Raw genomic sequence first — 9,646 nt, forward strand, 5'->3', positions numbered from 1 at the left:
CTAAAGTCCAACACGTTGAAGTTTTCCTCATAGCCAACCCACCATCCAGGATGTGGTTGTGACATGCCTTCCAAAAAAATATTTTAAAAAATACAATTTTGTAGCAACCGGCTCCCATCGCACTTACCCTCGTCCGCGCTGCTACTGCAGTCCATAGCTGTCATAGCCTTGGCCTAGTTGCGTCGCCATGCCTCCCCCGTGGGGCAGGTCGCCACCTTCGTGAGAGCGATTTGTGGCACCCCTTCCCTCTCCAGCTCTTCCCTTTACCAAGCGGATCTTCATTAATTCTCAGTAATAAAACATTAAAAAAGGTCGGTCGCACATACCATACCTAGTAGCTTCTTGGTTTTATTGCACCGAATCTTTGTAAATTCGGGACGGGTCCTCGACTAACCCTTGTGTGGGCTAAGAGCCAGCCAAAAAGCAGGGATTGAACTCGTACAGACGCACTGAGAATTCAGTCATATAACAATAATCACCTCACCCAAGGGCTTTCGTTGTTGGCACGCATTCGTGTACATATAAAAAAAAAAAATTGTAGCAACTCCTACATGCAATTAACCCCAGCCCGACACGTTGCGCCCTTTCCTCACCTCCTGCCTCTGCCTTTGCTCGCATCAAGTGATTTTTTTTTGGAATTTTTCCCCAGCACTTTTGTCGGCATCTATTAAAGATTCGCCTTAATTCTGATTTTCTTAAAATAGTCAGGTCCATAGTGAATGTCCTTTTATGTATGAAAAGGAGGGAGAGGGCTTCCGGCGTCGCAATGAAGAGAGGAGGAGGAAAAACGTATGAATCTGCTGCCGCAGTAGATTCCAAAAATGCATGGTTTTCCCTTATTCGGGGTATGAACGTCAACGATAAATTAAAGCGGTATCGAAGCGACCTGCATGCACGTCCAGCACGTCAAAAGCATATCCACGCTGAGCGCTCACACGGCCTTCCTCTCCCTCCAATGATTCGTAGAGTACAGCCTGGTCAGCAGTTCGTACTTGCAAGCCCCGGCCCCCGAAGTAGCTGATGCAGTATAAGAAGAGGCATGCAGCAAGCTCTCCTCCCAAACCCCTCAACTCCGACAACGATGGAGTTCCGAATCCGTCACCCTCTCCTCCTGTTCCTGGCCTTCTTGGCCTCCGCTTGCCTCAGCGTGCAGGCCAGCTACTACCCTCCCGTCAAAGCTGAGGAGGACGATAGCTACAGCTACTATCCCAAGAAGAAGGCCGCCTCTCCTGTCCCTTCCTACAAGGAGTCCTCGCCCCCTCCTCCCAAGCCATACTACTACGCCCCCAAGCCTTACTACAAGCCAAAGCCCAAGCCCAAGCCAAGCTACAAGAAGCCCAAGCCCTACTACTACTACAAGCGCAAGCCGGGCTACTATTACAACTATTACAAGCCCAAGCCACACTACCACTACAAGCCTCATTACTACTACAAGCCCAAACCCCACTACTACTATAAGCCCAAACCTAGCTACTATTATAAGCCCAAGCCCTACTCCTACTACAAGCCTGCTCCTAAGCCCCACTACTACTATAAGCCCAAACCTAGCTACTATTATAAGCCCAAGCCCTACTCCTACTACAAGCCTGCTCCTAAGCCCTACTACTACAAGCCCAAGCCCTACTACAAGCCTTCCCCTGTCTACTACAAGTCTCCTCCTCCTCCTGCCTACTATTACAAGCCCTCCCCCGTCTACAAGTCTCCACCACCCCCTTCCCACTACACACCCTCACCCGTCTACTACAAGTCCCCACCGCTCACTCCCTACTATGACCCCTCTCCTATCTACAAGTCTCCGCCACCCCCCTCATACTCTGAGCCATCTCCTATCTACAAGTCGCCACCACCACCCCCTTACTATGGGTCCTCTCCGGTTTACAAGTCACCCCCACCCCCATCATATGCCGACCCCTCACCCACCTATAAGTCCCCTCCGCCACCGACGTATGAGGATCCATCCCCTATCTACAAGTCTCCTCCACCACCCACTTATGTGGAGCCTTCTCCCGCCTACAAGTCCCCTCCACCACCTAGCTACGTGGAGCCTTCCCCGCTTTATGCTTCTCCTCCCCCTCTCTATGACACTTCACCTATTCCCGCTTAGAATCCTATATACTCGTGGCCATGCACCATCTGTATGCCACTCCACCTATTCCCGCTTAGAATCCTACATATACTCGTGGCGCCATCTGCAACCAGCGCGATTCATGATCATTTTTTGAAGTTTAACATGCTAGTGTCGTTCTCAATTGGCAGCCATGCCAGTTTTTCAACTCTAATGAGCATGTAAGCCTCCAATTCAAGCCTTAGCTATATTACACGATTCTTTGTTATCCCTAACCAAATAAAGAAATTACAAAGTTTCACAAGCTGCCTCTAAGCTTCAACCTACCTAATTCCCACAACTCAATTTCTATCCTCCTATGCTTTGTTAAATTGTAACATGACAAATTTTGCAGGCATAGTTTTCGTAATACCGACCATGAGATAATCGTTTCGTTTTCCACTTTAGAAATTACTTGGGAGCAAACACAAGAGTTAGCTAGAACTCTTTTAGATACACATGTTGATGTCTTGCATGGTTTAAGCTAATCCTTTACACTCATGGCTATGCACCTCATAGAACCACGTAAGAGGCGCCATCCACAACGAGCTCGATAGATGATCATTTTTTGAAGTCTAATGTGCTAGTCATTTTCACCTGATAGCCATATTGGTGTTTGAACTCTAATGAGCTTGTAACTTTCCTATTAAAATCCTTAGCTAGATTACATGATTCTTTGATATCCCTATCCAAATAAAGAAAATTAAAAAATTTCTAGATTCTCAACCTAATTAATTCCCACAACTCAGTTTCTTTCCTTCTATGTTTTGTTGAATTTTAACACGAGAAAGATTGTAGACATAGTTTTTGTTGTTTCAACCATATATGACATAATCATTTCATTTTCCACTCTAGAACACTCGTAGATGCACATCTCGATGTCTTCACTTGGTGCCTTGTAAGATAATTCACCAACATGTCTTGCATAGTTTAAGCTAATCAATATCCAGTGAGGGCTAGAATGAGAAGATTGACCACCCTCCTCAAACTCTAATGAAAAAAAGGAAACAAAAGAGCTGTAGTGTAAACACTACAAAATCATTACATGCTTCAATTCTTACAATGTGTTTACTATAAAAGGCTTGTGAATAGTATTTTTGCAACATAGAATTTGTTGGCCTCTCACCTCGCCCTACCTACTTTGCCCTACCTACTAGTATGAATGTTTGGGAACTTAGAGTTCCATCTTAAACGCTAGCCATATTTAAGTAGGCTTGAATCCAACTTAGGTTTTCATCTAAATTTTGTATTTGAAAACACTTTTCATATTTTAAACCCATATGTAAGAAGTTTCATGAGGTTTTGATGTCATATACATAAGTTATGTATCATTTAGTAGAATCTTGATCTGAGCCATTTTTGTGGCTGCAGCAAGTTTTGTGGCTCATTACAAGTCTAGTGTTAAACCCTAGCACCTCAACACTAGACTTGTAATGAGCCACAAAAATGGCTCAAATCAAGATTCTAGTAGATGAGACACAACTTTTGTATATGACATCAAAACCTCATAAAACTTCTTACATATGGATTCAAGAAATGAACAAGTTTTCAAATACACAGTTTACATGAAAAAAGCTCAAAAATATAAATTAGACTTTTCCAAAGCTAGAAAATTATCTGTAAAATTGCACTTCACTACTTAACATGGAAGAGTACAAGATGTGGGTAGTATTTTGATGTAGGTAAAAAAAAGCTAGGTACATTTGTCACATACCTATTGAGAGATTATCCAATGAAGTTTGGGCCTACTTGAAGATGATTTGATTTTCTTTCAAAAGAGAATCGAAAAAAATATGTCCATCCCCACAAATTAGTTGTTGAAGATGGCCATGGAAAGACACCTTCATTAAGCTCTGTACTATTTTCGATCAACTCATATTGAGTATTGTAGGTAATTCTTTGAAAGCATTTGGGAAAAATCACATTAACTTTTACCTTTTAGCATGTCCATAGACATTGTTAGTCAGTATAAAATTCACATATGCTAATTAGATTCAACTATGACTATATCACAAAGTTGTCTGCCATATTATAAATGAGGAGAAATAACTTGAAACAAGGAGTTTAGATCTATATAAAATTTGATAAATTTAGGTTTATTTGATGCCCAAATTAGTAGCATAATACTACTAACAAGCATAAATAACATAGATAAATTGTGTGGTGTTGGCGAAAGTGGCTTTTTTTTAATACCACCCACTTTCCATCAGGCCACACCAGCCTCCACTTTTTTTTTTAGTGGAGAGAACCAAGCTTCCTTGTAACTAAGCTTGGTGCATGGTACATTTCTTTGTTGCAAAGCAAGGTTCCTGTTTCTGAGCCAATGCCAAAATTTCCAATCAAATGCTACCTCATAGATAGGTGCTAGACTGTTACTTGGACCTTCAATCACTCCATTGACTAGTAGCCTTTCATTTCTGTTGAGAGTGTATTGCATAGCTAACTGGCGAGCTTCTCTTTATCTTGGGATACTGTACTCTATAAGTGAGTTAGATGATTTAATACTTTGCGGTGGATTTTTGTGGTTGTTTCTCTTCAAAAGGGCCTTAGAGAATCACTTCCAATCTTGGAGAGCCAAGAGGATCATGATTGATTGACTAGCTTCACTCTACTATGGAAGGGAAGATTGGAAAGTCTCATCGCCCCTAGTGCCATGCACTCAAACAATGTTCAGAGTGCCCAGAGTGAGGGCTCATACAAGGGTGCACTATTGAGGTGGCATAAACCATCCACTTAAAAGATGAATTGCAGTATCTAGACTCGTCTAAAGAAGGGGCAACCTCATGTCCTCAAAATAGAGAAGGTATGTGCACTTTGCATCGCAAGCCAGACACAAGTGTTGCAAGTACATGGTCTTTAAGTTTTTACATGAAGAAGATCTCTTTCACCAACCAAAATATTTTTTGAATCTTCTCATGACCTTCTTTTCCCTCCTATACCTACCCCTCTATTTGTCTCACCACCTCCTTTTTCCTCCCAATGCCTCCTTCTCCCTCCTTCCTGTTGCCCTCTATTCACCTTGATCCTCTTTGCATCCTATTTTGCTCAATCAATGTAGTCCACACGGTGTAAACACCCGAGAACATCCATTGAAACAATCACCACTTAGGCCACATTATATGAGCACAACCATTGGATTATAATGCAATAGAGCAAGAGAAGAAAAGCCTAATCCAAAAGTTCATTCTTTTCATGTTGGAAAGGAAGAGTGAAAGACTTTCCACTTGTTGGAGCCAAGAAGACAGTGAAGGAAATTTGAGTGCATCATCTCTACATGCACAAGGAGCTTCACCTTCATCCTAGAAGATAAAATCTTCCTCTACACATAGCTAATTGTAAGTGGTTCATATGTACACACTAGATTAGTTCCACTTTTCTTTGGCTTGATTGTGGTTCTCTGATTGTTTATTTTTTGTCCATGTTTTGTAGTATGCACAGAGCTCTATCCATCAAGCATAGAAGAATGGTACTCGATGGAGTGTGTCATAGACATTTCGGCTGTCTAGCATGGATCCATTGGTGAAGAGCTTTACAACGGGATAAACATGGGTCTCTAAAAAGAAATATAAAAAAAATTCCATATCATTTTTATGTTCCACTAGAATCCATGCAGGATTGGGGCACTATCTCCAAGCTTGCCGTGTTTGAGTTTACAAGTGGAGAGTGGCCACTACCAAGCTCAACAATAAGTGAAATCTATAGGTGCAAGATCTTTTATGAGATCCAAAAATGTTTAAAGGCCAAGATTGTACCCAAGAAAATAAGAGTTTCAACTTTTATGTCGATCATTGTATTTCTTTAATTTTTGCAGAGGTAGATGTGAGATTGTCTAGAACAATGATGTTGATTAAGTGCTTAGACAGTGAAAATGTATTACAAATTGTGGATGAGGGTTGGGCTCAAAAAATAGCGAATGGAGACCTTTGCAAAGTGAAATCTAGCTCCATTACTTGTAAATACATGATCCATACCCAAAATTTCATTATATCATTTTCTTAAAGTCGGTAATATCATGTGGGGGTTGATATGGTCCCTTTATATAAAAAATGCATTATTTTAATGAGAACCCCCTTTAGCACATTGATGTATGGATGAATATGGAACACCTGGAAACATTGAAGATAAGAACCAAGTGCACATTGCACCAAGTGAGGCATGAATTACACACTGAGCATATATATTTGCCTATAGCTTTTGCTTTTTAGATAGATGAAAAGAAGGTGTGTAGATAATTCTTTCTATCTTTCTACCATTCTTTGCTTCTATGAGACATAATCTTACTTTCCCTATTTTTTTATTATGGCTTGCAGGTCCCAAGGAGGATTGAAAACAAGTTTCTAGGCTAAGAAGTATTAGAAGGATAGTGGATATTCTTGTAGGATAAAGATTTCTCCCTACTAACCTACCAGTATTATTGGCAGGTTGTAACAATTGTAGCAAACTGGCATTTTGCAGAGAAGATTTTCATATCAGTGAGGCAAATACTCGTTTGGTGTAAATGTATTATCTTGTTGGTTGTATTTTTCATTTGTTTGGTGCAAATTTCTCATCTTTTTGGCTTCTATTTTCATTTGATACCACCGTCATGCCCTCACTATTGTATGAGCTTTGTATCTTCAAAACAATAAAGCGTATTCTTGTATTCCAATTGATTCACAACACTATAATTAGATATGGAACTTTTCATCCATAACTTGTTCGTCTCCTCGAGCTCATCGATTTGAGTTCTAGGTTTGCATTTATTGGAGTTCACAATAGAAAGTTATGTTGTTTTTACTGCAATCAAGCTTGACACAGGTTTTGTCCTTGTGCGTCTTTGTGATGCGTCCGTGATCGTTTTTCTAATTTTTGCGTCAAGTTTTTTGAGCATATTTAGCTTTTGTTTTATACATATTGTGGCCGTCAATCTTCAGTTTCACGTCGCATCTCACGTCACTCTATTTTGAGGACTCTTTTATTATTGACGTCTCCTTTTTCCTACTTTTTTGGGTGACGTCCTCATATCTTTGGATGTTTATTGAGCATCCTTATGATTTTATCATTTGCTAAACATAGTCGTCATATTTCTCTCGTTCTCAATTGCAACCTTCACCATATATGGTGTGCAGATTCTGTGATCTTATTGTGAGGTCCCCACCCCGTTACCATATTCATTTGGCAAAAGGAGGGTACATGATACGTGGTATCAGAGCTTAGGTTAGGAAACTAGAAATTTGGAAAAATGAATTGGAGACTTAAGTTCAAGAACATACGAGCATTGATGTTTCAGGAAGATGCCAACGTTGAGTATCACAAGTTCAAGACCTTTGAGATAACATATTATGAGGCTTTTTGTTCTTCAAATTTTTCTTTTTGATGCGACATGATGAAAATTTTGATGAAGGCTTTCTCTCCTCCATCAACAAGAATCCAAAGAGAATGGGAACTTGCATGTGTCTGCAAAGGTGGCATCTTCTACATCAATGTCAGGAACCTCGGATGCCTCTCCTGTGATCTAAAGAAACTTCGGTGGGGAAAAGAGATGTGATTTATCCAGCTTTACTACCTTGGTGGTACTACTAGGGATGACTACAATGCTATCTCTGAAGATGTCCTTGACATGACCTTAAATGAATGGGTTTTTAATCAAGTGGTGTCGAAAGTGATCCCTACTTATAGGATCAAACCCATTTCTATCCCTAATATATTTCCTCAAAATAAGACTCTTGTATCCTATAAACCCGGCAAAGATGTGTATAAAAGCTACTACACAGAAGAAACAGTGGATTGTAAAAACTTATCCACAATTACCTATCGATTGTACCACTACCTCTGTGGAAATCCAACTCTAAGAATCATATAGCTTTTTAGCAGATCTAACTTTTGTATACATTGTAAAAGAACAAAAAGATGCACATCTAGCTTGTACATATCTTGATTTATGGCATCTTGAATTTAATAAAGATAGTTGCTTTCCAAAAAAATTATTCAGTTGTTGAAGTTTAAAGCAGTTAGTATTGTGTTAAGTTTTAATCAAACCATCTACAAGCGTATTATTGCATAGGTACCATCAAATTCTTTATACACGGCCATAAAGGAGAAAAAAATTCTTTTGAAACAAGCCCAACCACCCACATTCAACCTAGATTGAGGAAATACTGAAGTCTAGATTGAGGCAATGGAAGACTATTTCGAAGCTGTAGGCACCGAGCTTGTAAACCAAACTATGCTTGCAATGTTTTGTCTTACTGGCAATATAAAAATATGGTGGAAACAACATTGCATGGACTTGGGTGTTTTAGGATCTTCTCAGTCTTAGGAGGATATAAAAGAAGCAATAACAACAAGATATCTTCCATCCGCTCATCGAGACACCAAAATGAACGAGTTATTTGCTTTGAAATAGCTATCCTTATCGGTGGGAGAGTACTACTCCGAATTTGTAAACTTGCAAAGATATGTTCGAAAAATGTCCATTGAGCTACAGCTAGAACGATTCTGTCAAAGGACTGAATCATCCATTGGGTACCCGTCTTGAAGCAATGAAACCCACATCACTTTAGGACGCTCTCTTAAGGGCAACACCTCTGGCTAAATAAATGACCATGAATCAAGGGAGAGGAGACTTTAGAAATCAAAGGGTAAGGCCCAATGATTGGATCACCATACCCGCTAATCAAGCCTATCAACCTTTCCCTGTAGAGCAGCCGCAACTACAACAACTCAACTTGAGCATCCTGATGTTTGTTGTTATGAGTGTAGTGATTGAGATAGGACATTATAGGAACAAGTGTCCCAAAAGAAGTGTAGAAACTATTGCAAATGTCATTGTTGTAGCACCAAATGGTAGAGGCCAACGTGTTCGTCTCGTGGAGTAAGGAACACAACAAGAGGACGTGGAAGAGGAGTGATGGCTCAAACTCATGCCATTATTATGGAAGAGTAGGAGATCTAGCTAATGAGAGAGTAACTTTGCACCCTTGAAACTTGAGAAAGGAAGCTTAGGAATAGAAGCATCATCGAACACCTCATCAAATGGAAAACAATTTGTAAAGAAGATGCAACATGGGAAGATGAATAAATCTCCTTAAAGATTATCCAGACTTACCTTTGAGATGAGGACATCTCAAATCTTCAAGCTGGGGAGATCAATGTAAGGTCTCTGCCACCCTTGGAGATGGGATTTCCATGCTAAGGAATACATATCAAGTCTTATACAAAAAGCTACCACCTCTGATAAACTGATGATAATATATTTTTGTAAGACTTTCAAAAATGAAATTTTTACTTTTTTGTCATATTTGTCAAAAAATAGAAAGTTTTGAGGTGCTTGCACCCACCTAGATGCAACCATTTCGTCGAAAACTACCCCGTCGTGAATTTCCATAAAAATAGTTGTTTGTCTCAAAATTTGCCTAATATGGCAAGTGTGTGCATCTGAAACCTTAGTCTGTAGTCCTCAAGCTCTTCTTTTAATAGCAAGTTTCAAAATTAAATTTTCATGATCCAAGATCACTTTAGACAATTAAATATCATCCTAATGTTAATAGATTAAATCCTAAG

General features: G+C 39.9%; 1 protein-coding gene across 1 annotated transcript; it reads left to right on the top strand.

Moving 5' to 3' along the window:
- The first annotated feature begins 1,076 nt into the window (after positions 1–1,076).
- On the top strand, positions 1,077–2,475 carry LOC147444467 (uncharacterized). Its single transcript, XM_086527863.1, has one exon. The coding sequence runs from the start codon at positions 1,082–1,084 to the stop codon at positions 2,102–2,104; it is 1,023 nt and encodes a 340-aa protein (XP_086383989.1). The 5' UTR covers positions 1,077–1,081; the 3' UTR covers positions 2,105–2,475.
- The last annotated feature ends 7,171 nt before the right edge of the window (positions 2,476–9,646 follow it).

Source organism: Adiantum capillus-veneris, chromosome 13, assembly GCF_014529385.1.
Source record: "Adiantum capillus-veneris isolate H3 chromosome 13, ASM1452938v2, whole genome shotgun sequence".
Lineage (NCBI taxonomy): Eukaryota > Viridiplantae > Streptophyta > Polypodiopsida > Polypodiales > Pteridaceae > Adiantum > Adiantum capillus-veneris.